At 34.8% G+C, this 23,306-nt stretch overlaps 1 protein-coding gene across 8 annotated transcripts in view; it reads left to right on the top strand.

Annotated features, from left to right (window-relative positions):
• LOC106070835 (long-chain-fatty-acid--CoA ligase 1-like) overlaps positions 1–18,639 on the top strand; it is a 51,530-nt gene extending 32,891 nt beyond the window's left edge. For 6 of the 8 annotated variants that reach the window (XM_056021013.1, XM_056021011.1, XM_056021010.1 and 3 more), the window contains 20 exons: positions 7,978–8,092; positions 8,595–8,662; positions 8,886–8,987; positions 9,093–9,192; positions 9,564–9,736; positions 9,904–9,936; positions 10,363–10,414; positions 10,643–10,713; positions 10,829–10,912; positions 11,020–11,154; positions 11,249–11,331; positions 11,447–11,597; positions 11,768–11,840; positions 11,951–12,039; positions 12,655–12,771; positions 14,250–14,303; positions 14,540–14,629; positions 14,844–14,945; positions 15,205–15,276; positions 15,790–18,639. In XM_056021013.1, coding sequence (XP_055876988.1) covers positions 7,978–8,092; positions 8,595–8,662; positions 8,886–8,987; positions 9,093–9,192; positions 9,564–9,736; positions 9,904–9,936; positions 10,363–10,414; positions 10,643–10,713; positions 10,829–10,912; positions 11,020–11,154; positions 11,249–11,331; positions 11,447–11,597; positions 11,768–11,840; positions 11,951–12,039; positions 12,655–12,771; positions 14,250–14,303; positions 14,540–14,629; positions 14,844–14,945; positions 15,205–15,276; positions 15,790–15,942 — 1,917 coding nt within the window. In that variant the 3' untranslated portion in view covers positions 15,943–18,639. Of the gene's footprint in view, positions 1–1,153; positions 1,500–5,999; positions 6,381–7,977; positions 8,093–8,594; positions 8,663–8,885; positions 8,988–9,092; positions 9,193–9,563; positions 9,737–9,903; positions 9,937–10,362; positions 10,415–10,642; positions 10,714–10,828; positions 10,913–11,019; positions 11,155–11,248; positions 11,332–11,446; positions 11,598–11,767; positions 11,841–11,950; positions 12,040–12,654; positions 12,772–14,249; positions 14,304–14,539; positions 14,630–14,843; positions 14,946–15,204; positions 15,277–15,789 lie in introns of those variants that run through there. The other 2 variants (XM_056021016.1, XM_013230809.2) reach the window with 2 other exon arrangements.
• Positions 18,640–23,306: the final 4,667 nt, after the last annotated feature.

Below are 23,306 nucleotides of genomic sequence, written 5' to 3'. Positions count from 1 at the left end.
CGTTTTAATTTATATCCAGAACTAAATACATTTTGTGACTGTGGGACTAGATTTTGGTGAGCCTTCCGATATTCTCGGCCTAGCACGTAGCACCGCGACCTTGTAGACCTCACACACACCCTTTTTGTGATTACGGTTACATTAGAATAGTTCCCTGGTCACGTGATGACGTAGCTCACGACTTCATGCAAATGAGTTCAGTAACGAGAGCTCGCTATTTGCATATGGTAATTGAGTCTATTTTCCTTCAGTCCATATTACAATACATGGCGGAAATGTCTCATGTTAGACTGGAACCACGTGACCACATAGTGTCCGTCCACACGAATATCCGAATATGGAGTCGTTGTTTCTAGTCCTGTTACTAAGTTTTTGGTACATACTTTGGTAGTAATTTTATAAGCAATGTAACCTATGATCCGAGTGACCACACGCTGTCAGTAAATAATGAGAGTTCGTTATTTGTAGCACCAAAGTGTTAAAATGAATATGAAAAAACTGCGGCTTCAAGAGCAGCCCACATTATAGAGCGTTGTCAGTTGTGCAGCTTTAAACTGCCGTAAGTTTCATTTCTTAATCTGGTGTGCTTCAGAAGAGTAGTAAAACTAACTAATCCTTATGAAATGAGCTTGATATCTCGCGTACCAAGACACATACACATACAACTCCAGATCCAATGATTTCGTGTCACTATGGTGACGAAGAAACAGCACTACTGTTTGTAAACACTACGTACTCCGAGCCTGAATTAGCAACATAGTCGTGCCACGCATTACTTCCACACCTGTATGATGCAACGCCTTTGGAATCAATTTTGAAAACGTGCAAGCCCTTGTTTCCTTCACTGTGGCTGGATTACAGCTCAGTACTACTCAGTAGTCTAGTTTTGAAGTGTTCCCTTGAACATGAGAGCGTATTTTTAGTCGCCTGTACGACCTAACGGAATTTCCCTGTTTCTAAGGTTTTCTATGAAATTCCTTTCCATTGCATCATAGGCGGCGCATTTTCCCAGCAAGCTCTGGAAAACATGTTGACCTCTCTCTGGCGTGAGCGGCTGCTAAAAATAGCCGATCAATGAGTGAGTGTGCGCAGTGCTAAAAAGAGGGGAGACGAGCACCCGGTATCGTGCGATAGACGCTCCACCAATAAGCGCTTCCATCCATCGTAGTTCGCTTTATAAGAGGCTGTGTGTTTATTGACCTTACAACAATAGAGTGTGTACAATTGGCGTGTTCTTTGATATTGATCTACTATTTTGGACTTATTGATTACAGTGACATACTAACACAGTGCTACTGTGTCAGCGTGTGTGAGAAATACAAATAGCTAATACTACCAAGTGTACTACTGGCTTTGAAGAAATTTTGTGAACACGCTACACGTGAAGGCCAAAATGTGTTAGTGGCATCATGGGCAATATTCTTACCTCGCGTGGATACTACGATGTCCCTCCCTATATGAGACTACAAGTTCAGTCCAAGAGGGCCCCGACGAAGAGGGTAAATTTTATCTGGATGTTGTGTAATGTTGACTTGTTTGCTAAGACGTGTTCACTGTGTAACGTGCTAGCGGCTAGGTTACATGGAGATCAGGTTGGCATATGCCGTGTTGACACGGTGTCTTATCACGATCACCAGATCACTTGGGCTGTAATTAAGCACAAGTGTAATAATTAGTTAATTAGTGTACAGTTCTAGTCTAGTACATTGGTGTACTGTAGACAAGGCAACAAGATAAGTCTTGCAAAACTTGGTGAGCAATAAGATATAAACTAATCAAGGGACGCAATGAAAGATGACTTGAATCTACAACAATAATGCTGAAGGACAAGTATAACAGAACATTTCCAGTACTGACATAATCTCTTAAATGCAGCTTTTCTACCTTCTTGTCCAATTCGTTTCATACTTCTCTATCAAAGAACATATTACCTGGGCAAAATTCTTCGGTAAGGAAAGGGGTGGGGAGTATAGACAGGAATCAATGATAAATCCGAGTTTAACTGAACAGAGTGAAGTGATACATTACGCCACGGTGTTGTAACTAGTGCTAAGAACAAGTAGGTCTAAGATCGACTTTTCATTGGTTGTTTGAATGGATGAATATTTCATGGTATATAGTTCTAATACAATATAATTCAGTCCTCCTGTCCATAGAGATCTAGTCATGGAAGCCTTAAAACTAGTGGTTCAGTGGGAATCGTGGTCGAGAGGCTAAGTACGCTTGAACTTGGCTTGTCTTGGCTACCTATGAAGGGGGCTGAGGTTCGACACCCGACTTAGAGTTGTTTACGGAGCGCCTAGGGGCAGCACGGAAAACCTTCTCTCCCCCCCCCCCCCCACTGATCCACAAATGAGATTGGACCATAGCGTGAAAGAAGCGCTACATACAAGCTATAAATATTATTATAATTATTATAAGTACTATCTTGCAGATAATCCTTCAGTGTGTGTCGGGGTTACATGTTTTGCTGTCTTTCCTAACATTCTACATAGTTCAGTGCAGCTGAACTATTGGGTGTATCACTAGTGATTTGAAAAGACCTTGGACTATTTGAAATATAGAGCCCTTCTGGGGACCTTTGTAAGTCAAGATATGTCAGTGCTAAATATTTGTTGGGGGCCCCAAGCTATAACTTGTGTAGGGCCCTATTATACGCACATTTGGCCTTGTGTATCACTTAACAATAAATTCGTTATTTTTGAAAAGTATTTATCTGTAAGAAACAACTGAGAGAACATTATTTTAGTTTCGAGGGGGGGGGGGATTCAATTATTCTTTGTAATGCATCTCTTCGTAGCCGTGACATGATCGGACAAGTTGATGCAATAGTTCTGCTCACCATGGTGGTTCGTGTACAGTAGAATGAGTAGACAGTACTAGTCACGATGTTTGTCCAACAGATTTCTAGTAGTCTATACCATAGAGAACAGCACTGCTGGTCAATGTAGATTCTCCGACAGTATGGTTTCAATGCACACTTTTAGAGAACGATGGATACATTGGATGTGATTTCTAACCTAAGTGTATTTCTTGATAAATGTTCTGTTCGGAGCAGTTCAAATGTTTAGCTAACGAAACATTTGCCGACATGGTTAAGTAGCCGGACTTTGTTGTCATGCCCCCCAGACTTGCTGGCGTGTCGGTTGACTGAATAGTAAAGTAAGATCCTAATCTCCAGTTCACATTAAGTAGGGGACCTATAAGTACAACAGGTCGGTACCCTTCCTACCACCACCCACCCCACCCCGCAGAACTTGATGTCAATGGAATGTTTTCATACCAGCATACTGGAGATCTCGACTCTAGTTTGTACACATCATTGCCAGTGGTGCTGGTGTTTGGTTTACACGTGTCGGGTGTGTAGCTGAAGTGTAGCTTCTTGTGTAGTAGTGTCTCACCCTGGGGTTACACGTGTCGGGTGTGTAGCTGAAGTGTAGCTTCTTGTGTAGTGTCTCACCCTGTGGTTACACGTGTCGGGTGTGTAGCTGAAGTGTAGCTTCTTGTGTAGTGTCTCACCCTGTGGTTACACGTGTCGGGTGTGTAGCTTCTTGTGTAGTGTCTCACCCTGTGGTTACACGTGTCGGGTGTGTAGCTTCTTGTGTAGTGTCTCACCCTGGGGTTACACGTGTCGGGTGTGTAGCTTCTTGTGTAGTGTCTCACCCTGGGGTTACACGTGTCGGGTGTGTAGCTTCTTGTGTAGTGTCTCACCCTGGGGTTACACGTGTCGGGTGTGTAGCTTCTTGTGTAGTGTCTCACCCTGTGGTTACACGTGTCGGGTGTGTAGCTTCTTGTGTAGTGTCTCACCCTGTGGTTACACGTGTCGGGTGTGTAGCTTCTTGTGTAGTGTCTCACCCTGGGGTTACACGTGTCGGGTGTGTAGCTTCTTGTGTAGTGTCTCACCCTGGGGTTACACGTGTCGGGTGTGTAGCTGAAGTGTAGCTTCTTGTGTAGTGTCTCACCCTGGGGTTACACGTGTCGGGTGTGTAGCTTCTTGTGTAGTGTCTCACCCTGTGGTTACACGTGTCGGGTGTGTAGCTTCTTGTGTAGTGTCTCACCCTGTGGTTACACGTGTCGGGTGTGTAGCTTCTTGTGTAGTGTCTCACCCTGGGGTTACACGTGTCGGGTGTGTAGCTTCTTGTGTAGTGTCTCACCCCGGGGTTAAGAAAACAAGTCGTAAAATGTCTACAACGCGCGACATTTTTTTTTTTACAAAGCTTATTGTCTCGTCTTCACTCTCTTGCCCGTCTGGTAACAACATTTTTTTTTTACAAAGCTTATTGTCTCTCGTCTTCACTCTCTTGCCCGTCTGGTAACATTTTTTTTTTTACAAAGCTTATTGTCTCTCGTCTTCACTCTCTTGCCCGTCTGGTAACATTTTTTTTTTTACAAAGCTTATTGTCTCTCGTCTTCACTCTCTTGTCCGTCTGGTAACAACATTTTTTTTTTACAAAGCTTATTGTCTCTCGTCTTCACTCTCTTGCCCGTCTGGTAACAACATTTTTTTTTACAAAGCTTATTGTCTCTCGTCTTCACTCTCTTGCCCGTCTGGTAACAACATTTTTTTTTACAAAGCTTATTGTCTCTCGTCTTCACTTTCTTGCCCGTCTGGTAACAACTTTTTTTTTTTACAAAGCTTATTGTCTCTCGTCTTCACTCTCGTCGGTCTGGTAAAAACATTTTTTTTTTTACAAAGCTTATTGTCTCTCGTCTTCACTCTCTTGCCCGTCTGGTAACAACATTTTTTTTTTTACAAAGCTTATTGTCTCTCGTCTTCACTCTCTTGCCCGTCTGGTAACATTTTTTTTTTTTACAAAGCTTATTGTCTCGTCTTCACTCTCTTGCCCGTCTGGTAACCACATTTTTTTTTACAAAGCTTATTGTCTCTCGTCTTCACCCTCGTCGGTGTGGTAAAAACATTTTTTTTTTACAAAGCTTATTGTCTCTCGTCTTCACTCTCTTGTCCATCTGGTAACAACATTTTTTTTTTACAAAGCTTATTGTCTCTCGTCTTCACTCTCTTGCCCGTCTGGTAACATTTTTTTTTTACAAAGCTTATTGTCTCTCGTCTTCACTCTCTTGCCCGTCTGGTAACATTTTTTTTTTACAAAGCTTATTGTCTCTCGTCTTCACTCTCGTCGGTCTGGTAAAAACATTTTTTTCTCTCGGATCAAGTGGAAACTTTGCACAATGATTCAATGTACTTAACAAAACACGAATCAATAAAAAAAAAGTAATTTATTAAATTATTGGTAATTATTTTCTTTGATATTGAATTAAGGGGAATAAATGTTACTTAATGAGATGTGGTTGTATACATGGATTCATTCCCCTTATTACGTTTTGTCACTTTTTTTCTCCCACTTCCCATTCTAGGATCAAGTTAAAATATTTGCACAATTATTAATAATCGATGACAATGCACTAGTCAATAGAAAAATTAACCAGTTGGTTCATCAGTTAGTAGTATTTAATCAATTTTGTTTTGTGGTAGCAGAAAAGGAGTTAAAACGTGCCATCTTGAGATAAATGACAGTAGTTTGCAGTTCTTTCCCTTAGCTAAGCTTTGTTTTTAAAAGTATTCTTTTTTCGTTTGCTTGTTTGATCTTCTTACAGCCACTCGCTTCATCCTTGCTAGGGTACAAGTAACTGCGCACCAAGAAAATGCACGCCTATCCCAAATGTTTCAAGACCTCAATCGTCTTCTTTCTTATGTATGCTTCACAAGGCGGCTATCAATTCAAGTTTAATCATTTGAGGCACGATAGAATGAAATCCAGCCTCGTGAGACTGTCGTATTTTGTTGTTACAAATGAGGTTGTGATCATAGTTGTATGTGTACTAAATATTTTGTTCAAATTACTACGAGTTCAATTCAACGTAAACAGTGCGCAACTTGTGCTTGAAACAATTAGATCTAATTATATTTATTTTTTCTACCTAGATCGACAAGTTTACACTCGTCTTTTACACTGTTTTCGACAGATCTAATTCTACTTTGTATTTACATTCATACTGTTTATTCGATTTACGAGTGAACCCACATTTTTACAAAAATGGCTATCGCAGCTAATCATTTTACCTTATTTTTTAATTTTGCTAAAAGGTTTACATTTAATGTTTCTTGTTTAAGGATTAGCGCCATTCGGTGCGACCGGCTAGGACTACACTTAGAAACAAAAATGCGCAAGCGTCACTTTTCAGGTCTAACTTCCGGTTTACGGAACGATTGTATATTTATGCTGTCGTCAAAAACAAGTCAAACTTTACATATGAATGAAAGTAAAAGCTCAATCTGTTTAAAATCGACCAAATGCCGATCTTGCACGCGCATTTATTACCAGATCCATCCAGCTATCGATTTGAAATGTCAGTCTAAAGTAAGTTGTTTGTTTTCCGTGTAGAGCATAAACCGTTTTCACTATACTTCATCCGTGATTATGTCCCTTTTTAATATTAGACTAGTACCCTTTGCTAGGTCAACCTCATGAGAAGAGGCAGTGGCGTAGATAGGAATTTTGTCATCATTTGGGGGCCCGGGGGCGTGACCTCTTTGGGGGCCCCTGCATTTTGCGAATATTTAATGTAAAAAAATAATTTCGAACCCTCATTTAGGGGCCCCCCTCAAGTGGGGGACCTGGGGGGATTTTTAAATTCTCCTCTCCCACCCTAGCTACACCACTGAGAAGGGCAAGGATTAGTCTAATAGCTAAATAATTTTATTGTTGAATGAAATAGTCTCTTCAACTAATGAGAAATAAGCAACATAAAAAACATTGTGATTCTGTCAGCCATTCCTTTGTGTTATGTAGATAGATATTCAAGTCAACAGCCAAATATTCTTTTTATAATATAATTAAACAGGTCATGTGACATACTGATTACTTGTTCATATTATAGAATTTGTCCCAGTCCCCCTGCCCAACCCCCCTTTCCCCCTTATGAACACCATCTCCCTAACACACAAACATGACACACATCTTTGTTTTTTTTTAAACTCTCTATGTGTAACAATATGATATTGACCAGCCAACACTGGATGCATGATGCAGACTAGGTAGGGTGGTCACCTGGTCAGTTCCTTTGTGTTTTTTGGATAGCATATTGTCTGGTGTTCACACCTTGTCTCTTGCTTTCATTCTTCAGATGGTATAGTTTCAACTAATGCACATAAATAGTCATTCCTGAAGGCATTCTCTAGCTTGTAATATCAAGTCTGATTGGTTTATATGGATACAATGACAGTCAAGTGAAAGATTTTGTTATTTATGTTTGTTTCTTATAAACAGCATTGTAAAGATCCATAAATACAATTTCTATTATTGCAATTATCTGATAGTGTAGATTGGTATAAAGATTTTGAAAGATGCATTATTTTATCTTTTTGCATATATCTATTATATTCCTTGTCTTCTAGAAGCACACTAGAGATTCACTGTTATTTCTTCTAAAGTTTAAATTTATTAGTAATATAACAGAGTTGTAGAGTTGAAGAGATGTTTTAAGAACTACAGAAAAATGTTCAAATGACTCTCGTAACAAAATATGAGAAAAAATAAAAACAGAATGCATCATTTATTATCTGCAAGACAATCTAAAAGTTAGACTTAAAATTGATTAGGAAAACATAGATCTAATTGGCTTGCTATTGATTAGGAAAACAGGTCTAAATGGTTTGCACTATGGAATTTTCTAAAAGTTCATCCCACCATATTTGTTTCATAGTTTTGTGTGTAACTTAAAATTCCTGATCAAAGTTGAATTCATGTGTTCTTTTTGGTCATATATTAGTTTATCCAGTCCTTTTAGGTCAAATATTCTTTTATTGAGTTGAAAATATTTTATTTGTTCTAATTAGTTTAGGTATCTATATTTCATGCATGGAAAGAAATAAGGTGGCTGTATAATGTTGCTGCACATGTACTATTTGGTAGTGTCTTTGTTTTTTAAATCAAGTTTTTTTTCTCCATATTTCAGAATACAGATGGAGTTCGTATGTCTCGTATGTGTACTGATAATAAATTAATTAGTATTTATGATGATAACATAGCAACAGTCTACGATGCCTTTCAAAATGGATTAAAGGAATCTGGTAATTAATTTTTATTTTTTAAATATTTACGTTTGCATTTGCAATCTTCAAAATATAATAGAGGAAATAGGAACATATAGCTTTATATAGCAAGGTCGTACATATTTAAACATTAATTTGTTTTGGATTTTGTTTTTAAATAATGTTTTTAGCATTTCATTTTTTTTATCTTAATATATGCACAAATTTGAAATAATTTTTTCTATCTGATGTTAGTTTAACAAATGATGTTTTAATTAGATGTAACTCTGGCTACATTCTGTTCATTTCAAGACCTTAAGTCTGCAGGGCAAATAAAATACACATCTAATCATCTAATAGGATTAATAAGTGTATTTCCTGGGCTAGTAGAAGAGACAGTTTTTTTCCATTTCTTATTAAGAAATAATAGCGTACAAAATAGAAAGAAGGTACGAGTCATTGTATCAACAATGCATTTTATGTTTGTCTGCTTTAGACTTAATTAAAATTACTAACTATAAGCTTTGTTTGTTTAAAACAGGAGATAAACCATGTCTTGGTTACAAGCCTTCACCAGATAAACCATACACGTGGATTACATATAGAGAGGTTACTGTTTTAATCTTTCTTCATTTATATCTCCTTCCCATTCTCTCCTTCTCTTGTTCTTCACTCATTGATATGTTCAACTAGTTATATAGTGATTGTCACTTAGCTAGTTTGTAAAATAATACACGAGTCAACTCTTACAAAATGTGTATTATTACTATAGTAAAAAAAAAAAATTTCGTGTCTTTTTCATACAAATAGAAACCTATTTCCTATGTTCTAGGTCAGTCAACGTGTTGCTCATCTGGGATCTGGTTTGGTTCAATTAGGCCTGGAGCCACAAAATAAAACATGTGTTGGCGTTTATTCACAAAATAGGCCAGAGGTATAATGTCACTGTAAATGATTATTTCAAATTATTTTACTTGGCTTATAAAAAAGGAAACTGCTAATATATTTTTTTTTCACATGTGTTTCTGCTTTGTTACAGTACATAATAATAGATCAAGCAATAATCCGGCATTCAATGACTGGAGTTCCTCTCTATGATACGCTTGGGGTAGATGCATGTAATTTTATTATTAACCAAGGTAAGTTTTACTCTTTTTTTATTCATAATAAATAACACAAACTACTTGATGAGACCCCATGCTACATTACTTTTTCACTATTTAATTCTCAACAGCCTAATCAGATTTTAATCATGCCCATAATCCCTCAATTTCATGGACTATATATTCTTAGCTATGATACGGCCCCCAAATTCATGTGCTATTTGTAGATAGCTCCCTCTATTATAGCTGTGATGTACATGTGCATCTAAAAAATACCTGTGACAATGTGCTCTGCTATTACTGCTATGATATATGCTCGACTATTATAACTGCAATACATGTGTTCTATTATATAAAACAAAAAAAAAGGGTTTCTATAATCTTTCTTGTTCAATGTTTTGTTTCAGCTGAGTTGACAACTATATTCTGTGACAACAATGATAAAGTTTCTAGTTTGCTTGATCGCAGAAAACAATTTCCTTGCTTAAAAACCATAATTATTATTGATCAAATGAATGAAAAAAATAGAAATAAAGCAGCAGAAGAAGGTGTGCGTCTATTACAATTGGAAGATGTGGAGGTAAGCTATCAATTAATTAGAACAGTCAGATATCCTTTATCCTCATTGAGCCAAAATTTATTTGATGAGCTCATGGGAAAACTGTTTTTGTCTATACTACCATTGACCACTAGTGACACCATGTTTCACTTTCATTCCATCTCAGCCTTAACTTTGTTTCTCCACAGAATTTAGGAAAGGAGAATCCTGTAGCACCAACTGTAAGTATTACTTACTCTAATCCTTTATACATAACAACTGTCTCTGTCCAAGCTAATGTTCAATCCACACCCTACATAGTACTAATCTGAAATCCAACCTATTTGATTTCATTTTTAAAGTAATGAATAAAAATTTTTTATAAACTATGTATATTTATCATCAGTGTAACAATTACCAACCCAAATCCCTACCCAAATCAAAATATCCATGTACCTCCATATGTTCATCACAGCCATGCGCTCCAAGGACTCAACACCTCTAGTTGTGCTGTGATTTTTTTCTTGTTGGCTTACACAGATACCTCATTCCCCGTTGAGCTTACACAAACTACTACATTCATAAGAACTATCTTTTCAAAGCTTATTTAGAATAGTTTGTCATTTTAATTCTTTAAAAGCTATATAAATTAACAATTTTTTCCGCAGCCACCTAAACCAAATGATTTATACATGATATGTTATACAAGTGGAACTACTGGTGAGATACTTCTAAAGTAACCATTATAGAATTTGAATTTCTTAACTTTTCCATGGCAAAGAAATGTTTAAAAAAAATAAAAATCTTGATTAGGAATTGTTTTTGTAATGTAGTTTTTCATATGAAATCTCTGCAGTACAAATTATGCCTAGTTTCTTTTTTCCTAAATTAAGGATTCTTTTTTTTTTGCATTTCTTTTCTAAGCATTTAAATTTTTCTAAATTCTAGGTACACCAAAGGGAGCTATGTTGAGTCATAGAAATATAATAGCAGTGTTTGCAGCAGCTCAAGAATTTTTGGTAAGTTGAAAAAAGAAAATTTTTTGAAGAAGTCAACAGTAATGTTAGACTTTTGTTATATAGGTATCAAGTACAAAGTCTTAAGATTAAACATTATTTACCTTCTTGCCTTTAGAAAAACTGTGGAAGTAAGATTTACCAAGACGATGTTTTAATTTCATACTTGCCCCTGGCCCATTCTTATGAGAGAGTTATTGAGGTGAGCATTAACATTAGCATTAATTTTGTTCTGCCATAAGAGTTTAAAAGAAAAGAGAATTTTGTTGTGTCTTGCATTTCTGGTAATTTCCATGTTCACCTTTTCAGGCTCTAATTCTAGCAGTGGGAGCTCGAATTGGCTTTTTCCAGGGGGACATTAAAAAATTAATGGATGATCTCAAAGAGCTGCAACCAACTTTATTTCCAACTGTGCCTCGTTTGCTCAACAGATTTTATGACAAAGTAAGTTTTCTTTTGTCTACAACTATGTTTGACTTTGTTTTTACTGTTTTAACTTTCCTCTAAGGCAACTTAAAAAAAAATAAATTTTTTTTAGGTTTTAACAGGTGTGAATTCAAGTAAAGTAAAAAAATTCTTGTTTAACATGGCTCTAAAAAGCAAAACTAAAGACTTAAAACGGTATGTTATTTAAGTCAATATTTAATACCACCACCACACCCCCACCCCTTTTTTTTTAAATAAAGTTTTGTTTCAGAAATATATTTAATGTTTTTTTTTGTTTTTTTTTTCACAGTGGCATTATTCGGAATGATACTATTTGGGACAAATTCATTTTCCGTTCTGTTCAACAAGCATTAGGAGGTCGTGTTCGGATCATTACGACTGGTTCAGCTCCTATCTCAAGCACTGTGCTTAGTTTTTTGAGGTGCATTGTCGGCTGTCCTGTAAGTTTACAAATTATTTTTTTCTTATCTTTATAGACTAATATTATCATAGTACCTCAAACAAATTTTCTGCTATGCCTTGATACTGTATAAAAGAAATTCTTTAATCTCATTTCTGTTTGCGAAATAAGTTATTAATCAACTTTTTGTTCAATTTGTATGCTATTTAGATCCTGGAAGGCTATGGGCAGACAGAGAATGCAGCTGTCAGTACACTTACAGTTCTTGGAGATCCAGAACCAGGTTGGTACATTCAGTAGCTGAATAGTTGTACATTTGTCAACAAAATTATGCTTATTGTAACAATAATTGTGCAAATATCTATAGAGTAATATTAATTGTGCTCTTCACAGGTCACGTTGGACCTCCATTACCATGTAATATGGTGAAGCTCTGTGATGTTCCAGAAATGAATTACTTTGCTAGAGATAATAAAGGAGAGGTAATCAAATCACTGCAAAAGAATGGAATGTTAGGATTAGATAAGAACGTCTTGTTCTGCAACATTAAATACTCTTAATTCAATAATATATATCACTAAATTTTTAAATCTGAACAATAAAATAAGTAAATAAATAAAATATATATTGTTTTAAATGTCTACCGGTACTTATCCCAGACTAAAACTCTTGTCAATTATATTTCTCATTGTCCTTTAATTGTGTTGTGATTCTATCATATTTTATCATAAACTATGTCCATAAGTTACTTGATTTTCAACGTCTTTAAAAACAGTTTGATTTGTGGGTTTATTTCTATAGTATATGTAAACGTTCTTCTCAAACTTTTACATATTTGATGGGGTCGAGGAGGCAAGGGGAATTTCATTAAAAGATTAAGATTAACTAGATGCATTTAATTCATATTTCTTTAGCTAAGGACAAGAAATTAGGTTAACTTGTGCTAGGTAAAAAAAAAAATTATAGGCTTGTCTAATTTAGCAACTTTATTATTTTCATAGTTTGTAGTTTCAACAAAAGTATTATTACATGACTTAACACATTTGTATCATTGACTTTGTTTGAAAAACAATGACTTACGTTCTTTATTTTTTCAGATTTGTATTAAAGGTCCCAATGTATTTCTCGGCTATTTAAAAGATGAGGAAAAAACTAGAGAGGCTCTAGATGAGGAGGATTGGCTACATACTGGTGACATAGGAGCATGGACGCCGGTCAGTATTTTTCAAGCACAACTTTTTTTTTCTTATTCTTAATATTAATTCATTTTTATTTCTTTTTAAAATTATCTAGTCAGTGAGAAATTATTTACAACTAATAGATTTCTTATATTGATCATTTGAAAATGCCTGTGAAAAACAAGTTACTAGCAATACATTTAGCATTACTGGAATGTGTGTGGATAGATTTCTTATTTTGATCATTTGAAAATGCCTACTGTGAAAAACAAGTTACTAACAATAAATGTAACATTACTGGAATGTGTGTGGATAGATTTCTTATATTGATCATTTGAAAATGCCTACTGTGAAAAACAAGTTACTAACAATAAATGTAACATTACTGGAATGTGTGTGGATGTGGCTTCAATCTATTTTTCAAGCTGAGCAGGACAAGAGCTGAGATTCAAGTGGTTGTCTCCCAAACACTACAAACCTGTTTTATTTTGTTTTTACATTTGTTGTGTTTTATTTTGTTTTTACATTTGTTGGGTAGTGGTGAGAGGCACATCTGATTCACTTTTATCTCAACTTCTAAACCAGTTTCTGTGAACTATTAATTGTCATATGGGTGTCGGACATAGTGTGTGGAGAACAATGTTTGTTGAGGCTCAAAACATAAATTAGAGGGCTTAAAGTAACTGTTGTGGATATGTTCGTTTATATCGATTGTCCCCCCTCACCCCCCTAGTGTTTGTTTCTAATTGTGAACTGAAGTGAGATTGTGTCTTGACCTTTACTATGTGTGTAGTTATTTTCATCATTCATTGTAATAGAGCTTTAAATGTTAACAGTTAAGACATGTATGTGCACTGACAAATAGCTATTTTTATGTAAAATTTAATTTGAAAATAAGTTTGTAATGAGTAAATTTTAACTTTTTTTTTCTAAAATGACACAATTTCCTCAGATAACATACTACTAGGTTTTTTGACTTAAAATCAACCAAAAAATGTGTGCTTATTGGCCCCAGTCCTATTTGTCTCCTTGAATTCAAAAGATTCTCACATGCTAATCTTTTTATGCAATATTTGTCTTTTGATAGGCAGTTGTTTTTTTTTAACTTGGATTAAAGACTTCTCTAGTCTTAGGCAAAAAACATTGTACGCACATAATGTAGGCTTTCTTTAGTGAGGAATATGGCCAAAAAACATACTATGGAGGCAGAGTGGTCAAGTGCTTCTGAACAGAAGGGTCTGGGTGAAGACTGGGAATATAGACCCCTTCCCCCAGCTCCTCTAATGAGACAACATTTAAAGACAGCTGGTTGTTTTGATAGCCACAATACCCTCATTAACCATCAGCCATAGTAACAGCATCTGCCCCATAGATTGAAAATCTGAAAGAGGTACTTTACTTATCTTTGTCATGCACAATTTGTTTTTTTCATACATAATTGGCAATAGTTAACACCTAGCTTAATATGATTGACTGTAGTGTATAAATGCATTTTACTTTTTTTTTTCTTTTAGAATGGAACTTTGAAAGTTATTGACAGAAAAAAGAATATTTTTAAACTTTCTCAGGTATGTTCAATTATTATTCAATATATTGTTTTAATTAAATATTGTTTTAGTAGTCCATAAATGCAGTGTTATGAAACTAAAAACATATTTTAATAATGATGTTAAGACTTAAAAGGGGGAAAAAAGCAAGTGGAAACACAATCATAATAAAAGATATTTAAGTCTGTATCAATACAGTGAAACTGATGCCTCACTTGATTACCTACACTCTAACACTGTGTATTCATGTCCTGTAGGGTGAATACATAGCTCCAGAAAAGATAGAAAACATTTTTGCTCAATCCCCGTACGTGGCCCAAGTCTATGTTCATGGAGACAGTCTGCAGGTGAGAGGATAAGACATTTTAAAACAAAATGGAAACATACTTTTTGTAATCTAGTTAATTAAAGATTATTAAATTAGCAGGTAGGATTTCTTCTAGGAATCTACATTTTCTATTACTTTCACTCCTGCATTTTATCTATTGAATTTCAACCAGAACATTGTAAGCAAACTCTAAACACTTTCGTGGTATTAACTTTTGGCCTCATTTTTTTTAGGCTTTTCTTGTGGGTATCATTGTACCAGATGCTGAAACATTACCCAATCTCTGTACTAAACTTGGCGTTAGTGGTTCCCCTAAAGAACTTGCGCAAAGTCCAGTAAGTATTCATTAACTTTTGTAGGAAACCCTTTTTGTTTTTTAAATAGATGGTTTGTTGTCTTGATCAGGATATCACAACACGGCCATTTTGACCTTAGACACATTTTGCTCTTTTCTCATGGATGTGGTTTATAATCAGTAGACTTTGATAGGATTTATACTTGGATAATTACCTTGATCTTTTTATGAGTGTTTTTCGTGAAAGAGAAACTGAACCTGAGATAAGTCTTATCCTATTTTATTGTTGACTTTTGCAGGCTGTAAAAGATGCAATACTAAAAGATTTAATAGAATTGGGAAAACAGCAAGGCTTATCATCATTGGAAATGGTTAGTAGCAAAACTTTTGAACATTAACTTCATTTGTGACTTGATTTGTAATCCGTTGAAAAGCAATGGACTGCATATATTTTTATGTCAACTTCCTTTTTATAGGTGTTACATATCTAGTTATTTGAAAACATTGAAATCCTAATAGGTAAAAATGTATCTTTGTGAAAAGCTGCAACTTAAAATATAAACTAGTGGTTTACCATGTAGTAAGCCTGGCTTCACTGTCAATTTGACATATGTTATGGGTCCTTTCAGAGGGGAACCACAACAACCACACTAACATTGAATTGATCTGTTTCAATAACTTTTTGTTCACAAGTCAATCATCCTCTTTGATTGGACTTGTGACAAAATTTGGATTAATTGTTGGTTTTCCTTTTTAATGTGGTAGTTTCTTCTATTTCCTCAAATGTGTCTTATAAAACCTTGCAAAAAAAGATCTTAATTATCAGTGCTGTTTAATTTGCTTTGTTTATTTGAGTTATAAACTTGTGTTAACTTTTATTTTAGGTAAAAGACATTTATTTGCATCCTGACTTATTTTCTGTGGAAAATGGACTTCTTACACCAACCTTTAAAACTAAAAGACAAGATGTGCAGAAATTCTTTGCTAAGGAAATAGAATCAATGTACGACCGAGCAACAGAAAACATTAGGTCATAAATATGTTTATTTAGTTGATTATGTGTTTGCTATGAAAATATTTTAAATATTAATTACTCATGATACCGGTTTAAAGGCTCTTTTGAATGTACTGTGGTTATTAAATCAACTGTATAAGTATGTAACGTATGATCTGTTCTGACGAAATGACTTTTTAAAATTATTTTTAAGATCAAACAAAAATGTAGTAAAATACATAAAATACTTGTTTCTCTCATTGAATCGCTTGTCTATCTTTACTTGGAAACATTTTAAACACATATAAATGGTTAAATTAAGATGAAAATCAAATACATTATAGTGATCTTCAGTGCGGTTTTAGAATCTCTATTTATTAGAATTCTGTTGTTACCAAAGATTCATTTTGCCAGAACAGATCACATCTTAAGTCACCTGATATAACAATTCCGACATACATATATTGTCTTTAAAAACTTGAAATAGTCTAATTAAAACCCTCTTTAACCAAGTTTTCTTTTCCCTTTTGGTAAAATAAATAATAAATTAGTAAACAGTATATTAAATTTCTGTTAACTCTTGACCAGGTCATGTACTTTTGCCACAACAAATGTAGAAGTGTATTGACCTTTGAGATTTATTTGAACACAATTTTATTATTGCTTTCACTTTGTTTGGGGAAGAGAATTTTTTTTTTTTATTTTGAATTCCATGAAGTCAACATAATGCTTCATTCTTAATGCCTTTTTTGGGGGGGTCTGTCAGCTACCAAAGAGCAATTAATGACTTAACTATTATAGTTTTAGAATCTTTATTTGAAAGTGTTAAATGGGCTATAGCAAATACATGTCTGATTCTCAAATGATTCAACATATTCTCCTAAAGGTCTTCTAATAAGATCTGAACACATCAATGTTCAAAACAGTTGTACATAGGAGCCACATCAGCTAAGTGTGTTTCAGTCTTTGAGGAGATTTTTACAAATATTTTCTTGAGTGTGTCACATTTGGAACAAATGTCAAACCCAAAGGGCCTTTTTATAAATACCTTTTTATTAGAAATACTGCCATAGATGTGTCTGTCTGCCACATTACATTTTATGGTAGAATTGTTTTCTTTTAATCTTTTCTGCTGCTAACACATTTTTTAAAAAAGTCTGAGGAAATCTGACATGGCAGCAGCTGGCATACAAAATGTTCCTATTGTTGTATTTTTTTTAAAAATTAATAACAATTATATTTGTTATTTATAACCATGTTAATTATTGTTGTGACATATTTATATTTCAGCTGTCCATTCATACTATATTCCAAATGTGCAAAATAATGTTTGAATAATTTTGTTGACCATATCATCTCATTTCTTGTTTCCTATTAGATCAGTTCATATAATCGGAGACAGACTATAAACATGTTTATAGCACATAATTAACAGAAAACATTTTTGGTTTTGTCATCTTTCAAAAATAAAACAAAGCCAAAAATTGTATAACATTAAGAATGGGTCAGACTTTTGTTACTATGTCTAATAAATGGAGGAAGTTGTATGAATGAGGTAACCCCTCTTGTTCTCTGTGGTGTGTGTGTGGGGTTTTTCGTTGTTAATTTTAAGTGGACAGTTCCAAGAATCTTTAAATTGTCTTGTAAATAAATAAGATTTACTTAATCATTTTTGTGAATTCATCTGTATTTTTTCAACCTAAATTTCATATAAATTTAACAGAAAACTTATCTAAGAATGCTGAAAGAAATTATAACAGTGGAACCCTTTCTTATGCAAGAATTACACTATGTGCCTAACCTCATAGATCTAAGCCTATTTTACATTCCTAAAAGAGAGACTAGTTTTGACTCCACATAAAAAGAAAATGTTACTGCCCTTGTGTCCATGTAGCTTGGGTACGTTTATTCCTTCCCTTTTTTTTGTTTCTATTTATGTTGGTTGCTGAATGGTCCAGAGATCACTTGATGACTCAGCTATTTATTGCAGTGTTTCTCTAACACAAGGTGCAGGGACTCTACTAATAAGCATTAGTAACTGTTTCTGAGCTAGATGTTTTTTTTTAAGTGAACCAAATGTTTGACTTATTGGGTTTGAAAATATACACAATGACAAAAGGAGGGAAACATGTTGTGAATTATTTCAGTTTGAGAGGAAATCACACTTGGTTTCTACTCACTACACTGAGATTAAATTCACAATAGTATTGTGTTAAGTGAAATAATACTAAAGTAACCATTTTGCAATTAATCTTGCAGTTTATAAAATTGATAAATGCATTTGTATTAATTTTGTTTACTTATGTTCAACAAATTATGCTCTATGGGTTCCACTGTATAATTGTTACTAGCAATAGGCTACCAATATAAGCTCTATAGGTTATTTTATTTTCATGAGCTATTAGCATTTTATAATTTAGATAGGTGTTTGTTGTTTGTTTGTTTTTTTTTTTTGTTTTTTTTATTATTTCTTAAAGCAGATAATTTCTGAATGGTGGGCTTTGTGTGCATTCCTTCACCTGTGCACTATGTTACTCCAGAGTTCAATTCATTATATTTAATTTTGCTTGGCTTTGTAAGTACCTAAGCCTTTAGTCCTTTTAAGCAATCTTCATTGTTTTCCCTCTACTAGCAACATTGGTCATCAATTAAATGTGGTGTGTTGTGTGTGTGGATAGAGTACTAGGACATTGGTGATATCAAGTGTGTGAGTCCATAATAAAATATTATTTTCAAACTCTCTGGATGTTGTTCTTATTATCTGTACCAATGTCCAAGTCATGATTAGAACCAATAATACTGTCATTCAATTTATCCAGTGCGCACACATTTGCTATACACATTATATTCAAAACTTCAATCTAGTTGGAAAGATGCTTTTTAATTAAAATGGTGACATTCTCCTGGACTATTTCATACAAAATATAAATATATATAAAATCCTTTGAAAAGAATTAAGCTTATCTACAGGGGAAGAGCTCTGCCCTTTAAACTATCTCAACGTACAAGTTATTTCCCTTATTTGATATTTAAAATTTTTTTTTTTTTTTATGTTTATTGATTCATGTTTTGTTAGGTACAATCTATAAATGTTTTAAGTATCACGTTGATAAGAGAATACGTGAGGAAGAAACAGTGTTGAGACTAGACCCAAAAAATTTAACCATATCTAAATACTGAAGTATTAGTTTCCCTCGTTGCTTGGTTTCTTTCTTTTAATTATTCCTTCATGTCTTGTCTATGCCAATGAATAATTGCGCGAAGTTTGAACTTGATCCGAGAATGGGTGTGGAAGAAGTTTACATTGAGTTAATATAAGCTTTGTAAAAGGTCAAGTTCGTCCTGTCCCATTCCAAGAGAAAGTCCCTCTAGAAGTTGTAGAAAGGAGGCATTGTGGGTAGTGTCCCCAAAATAAAACAAAATACAGAAAAAAATCGATGCAATGTGCACGCAAAAATGATTTGTTCAATGTAGTGTAGGCTTCCTCCAAATAAAGAAAAACAGATGAATGCATCTTCTGCGTGTTTCACACCTCGCCTATAATTTAGCCTATGAGAGCGGGGCGGGGCGGGAAGTATGTTAATATCATGGTCTCAGGTTGGAATAAAAAGTTAAGTAGGTATGATACATAAAACACTAAACCAGAACTTACAAAACCAAATAAAAGACTCAAGGATAGAGGCACATTTCTTATACGCTAGAACTAATTCGTACAAGTGCTCCTTCTTCCCTAGTGCTATTAGAGAATGGAATGGGTTCCCTGAATCAGCCAGGAATATCAACGACTTGGCAGAGTTTAATTCATTGATTAACATGCATGATTAGATTGACACATTAAATTCGTAGGACGTAACTATCTTCTTTTTTTTTTTTTTTTAATAACGTCTGTAATATATAAGATAAGAATATGAACTTTCATACTTCAGATGCTTTACATGTTCGGATGTTCCCTCGGTACTGAAAATTGGTAGATCCTAGCCCACTAGGGCAGGATTTGAACCCGGGACCATCGAGACGACGCATATTGGCGTCTTATTCGTGAAGAAAACGGACCCTTGAATACGACGATAGCTTTTGGCCTAATTCTTATCTTATCAAATATAGACGTTGTTTTCTTCAAAAAAGATGTTTATGTCCTAAGCAAAAGTAATTTTCTGTAATACTTCAGTGTCACCGTCGGTGTTATGGAGTGTGTGTGTGTGTGTTTCTATGGTGACGGCGGGAATAGGTTAGCGATTGGTTGTTGAAAATGCAAGATAAACGGCACTGTCGTCAGCGGTCTTAGATAGGACAGACGACTCCATATGGCCAGACTGAAAAGAAATGTTATTGTAGTGAATTAGATTCTGTTCAGATTCAGAATACCATTTTATATTAGGCCTATTACTTAAGTCTACTACATTGATTTCATTTGATTTAAGTTGCATTGTTTATCACATTGGAATCAAAGTTCTATTGAATTTGGTTCACCAAAGAAGTTGTTCACGTTATTACAAAAAGTTTGATCAGTTCAGATCTAGCATAGTACGCCTACAGCGGTTGAGTTGTTTACCAGCAGTTTGGTGCTACAAGTCAACGACCTTCCGCAACAGTCGGCCAACTTTTTTTTACTATCAGTACAATTTAAACACCAAAAGAATAGGCCTACATTTCTGAAGCTCGGATTGCATCAAAACACTTAATATCACACAGACTACCTAGATAGCTTTTAGCGTAGCCCAAACACTTATTTTTATTGGGAGGTGTCAGAAATAGGCTAAATTGTTGAGAAACATTGATGTATGCGGGGACAGCTGTTAGAGAACCATTGATGTATGCGATGACAGCTGTTAGAGAACCATTAATGTATGCCGGGACAGCTGTTAGAGAACCATTGATGTATGAGGGGACAGCTGTTAGAGAACCATTGATGTATGCCATGACAGCTATTAGAGAACCATTGATGTATGCGGTGACATCTGTTAGAGAACCATTGATGTATGCGATGACAGCTGTTAGAGAACCATTGATGTATGCGGGAACAGCTGTTAGAGAACCATTTATGTATGCGGGGACAACTGTTAGAGAACCATTGATGTATGCGGGGACAGCTGTTAAAACTCTTTGCAATCGTTCTGACAATCACAGAGGACTATTTCCAGCTGGGATTTAGGCCTACTGGAAGGAAATTTATAATACACAAGAGTAACTTTAAACTATAGGTTTAATTAACTATAAACAAACAGATGGTCAATCTAGTGACAAATAAACTTAATCTATACAAAGGTAACATATATAAGTTACAATAGTAACGTAATGAAAAAAGTTCTCGTAAATCTAAACACCATGTTTTTATAATTACTACTTGGCCTATTATAAACCATAAACAACGAACATAATTTGATGAATATTTAGAGGTTATTTAGGTTAAAATTAACATAATTATCAGATATTTTCTTTTTTTTTTTTTTAAAGATATATAAGGCCAAGATCTCGAAGAGCAGAGTAGGTGACACCATGAGCTAAAAACCCCACCGGGTGACTCAACAGGTAAAGATATAAGATATAAATTACTTTTATAAAAGGCTATATTTTTTTAATTATTGTCGTCAATAGGTGTCTTACTAGTTGATATAACCTACTTAGGCTACCAATATTAGATTCTGTTGGTAATTTTTTTTTAATTCAGTCAAATGATTGTAACTAAATATTGATTTAGCCTATATCCAGACCAAATGGGCAGATCTAGATTTTATCTATCTTATAAATTACAGAAGCTCAATCAAAACAGAAAACAATTAAATCCTACCCGTATCCACGAATGTGTTAATTTACTGGTCTGGCGCATCAGGTAGGCCTAAATGTATGTAAATTAGAGATTAAACTCTAAAAAGACATCAATCATTGGTTTTCCCGACTGATTCAGGAAACCCGTTCCATAATTTAGAATCTAATCAAACTTAAATAAGTTTGTTAATGATACGTTGCCTGAGGTTAATACAACTTAACAGAAAATAATAATTAAACAAGGTTACAAATACAGTTTGTGTGGAAACACAAACTCAAACTCGGTCCCCGAAGTGGTCCACACAGGCAGGTAAAAAGGCAGGTTTCAATATTTTCAGAAAGAACATCAGAATGAAATTCTATCATCGACAAATGACAGAGAAGAATGGAGAAAGAAGGTTGACGGATCCTGTGTGGTGCCCCAGCGGTCCACAGACCAAAGGATAGCTGAAAGTGAATGTGAAGTTAGATGTGAACCTGGCCAAACTTATGTCACACTTATGTGTTATAATGAACATGGGCGTAGCCAAGGGGACCCCCCCCCCGAAATGAAATCCCCTCCCACAGGGGAGGGATCGGAATTTAGTGACTGATTTTTGCTTTGATATTGTTTATTTTAGGTGAGATTTTAATACTAAACCATCAGTTGCCCCAACACAGCCAAGGTTTTCTGAGTTTAAAACCCCTTACCAGGGTTTTTTTTTTAAACCCCTAACAGGGGGTTTTGAGTTTAAAACCCCTACCAGGGGGGTTTGAGTTTAAAACCCCCTACCAGGGGTTTTAGCAGTTAAATCCCCCTCTGCTATATAACAAAACCAAAAAAAAAATGCAAACGACAATCCCCAAATTCCAAGAGCACAGTTAAGGAAGATTTTGATTTTAAACCACCCTCCGAAATTTACGATAAACCCCATCTTCAATATATAAAAAGCATTCCAAATTTTGAAGGGGTTTTGAGTTTTACCCCCCCCCCCCCCCCACCTCTTCAGTAGTGTTTAAAGCTAAAAAAATACCACTTCAATATAAAAAAAAAGCTAATCACGCACTCAAAATGTTATGAGCGTAGCTAAATGGGTTTTGACTCAGTTTTGAGTTTACCCCCCCCCCTTTTCAGCGGGGTTTGAAGGTAAAAAATACCTTTTTTATATCAAAAACAAAGTTAATTATACACTCAAAATTCTATGAATGTAGTCAAAAGGTTTTGAGTTTAAACTCCCCTCCAGTGGATTTTGAAGCTAAAAATTAACCCTTTTATATAAAAAAAAAGCATATTACACACTCTAAAATCTATGAGTGTAGCTAAAGGGGTTTTGAGTTTAAACTCCCCTCCAGTGGATTTTGAAGCTAAAAAATAACTTTTCTATATAAAAAAAGCATATTACACACTCAAAATTCTATGAATGTAGTCAAAGGGGTTTTGAGTTTAAACTCCACTCCAGTGGATTTTGAAGCTAAAAAATAACTTTTCTATATAAAAAAAGCATATTACACACTCTAAAATCTATGAGTGTAGCTAAAGGGGTTTTGAGTTTAAACCGCCCACCAGCGGGGTTTGAAGTTAAAAAAATACATCTTCAATGTAAAAAAAAAAAGCAAATTTCGCACTCAAAATGCTATGAGCGTTGCCAAAGGGGTTTGAGT

This window comes from Biomphalaria glabrata, chromosome 2, assembly GCF_947242115.1.
Source record: "Biomphalaria glabrata chromosome 2, xgBioGlab47.1, whole genome shotgun sequence".
Lineage (NCBI taxonomy): Eukaryota > Metazoa > Mollusca > Gastropoda > Planorbidae > Biomphalaria > Biomphalaria glabrata.
This window is presented reverse-complemented; position numbering and strand designations above follow the sequence as displayed.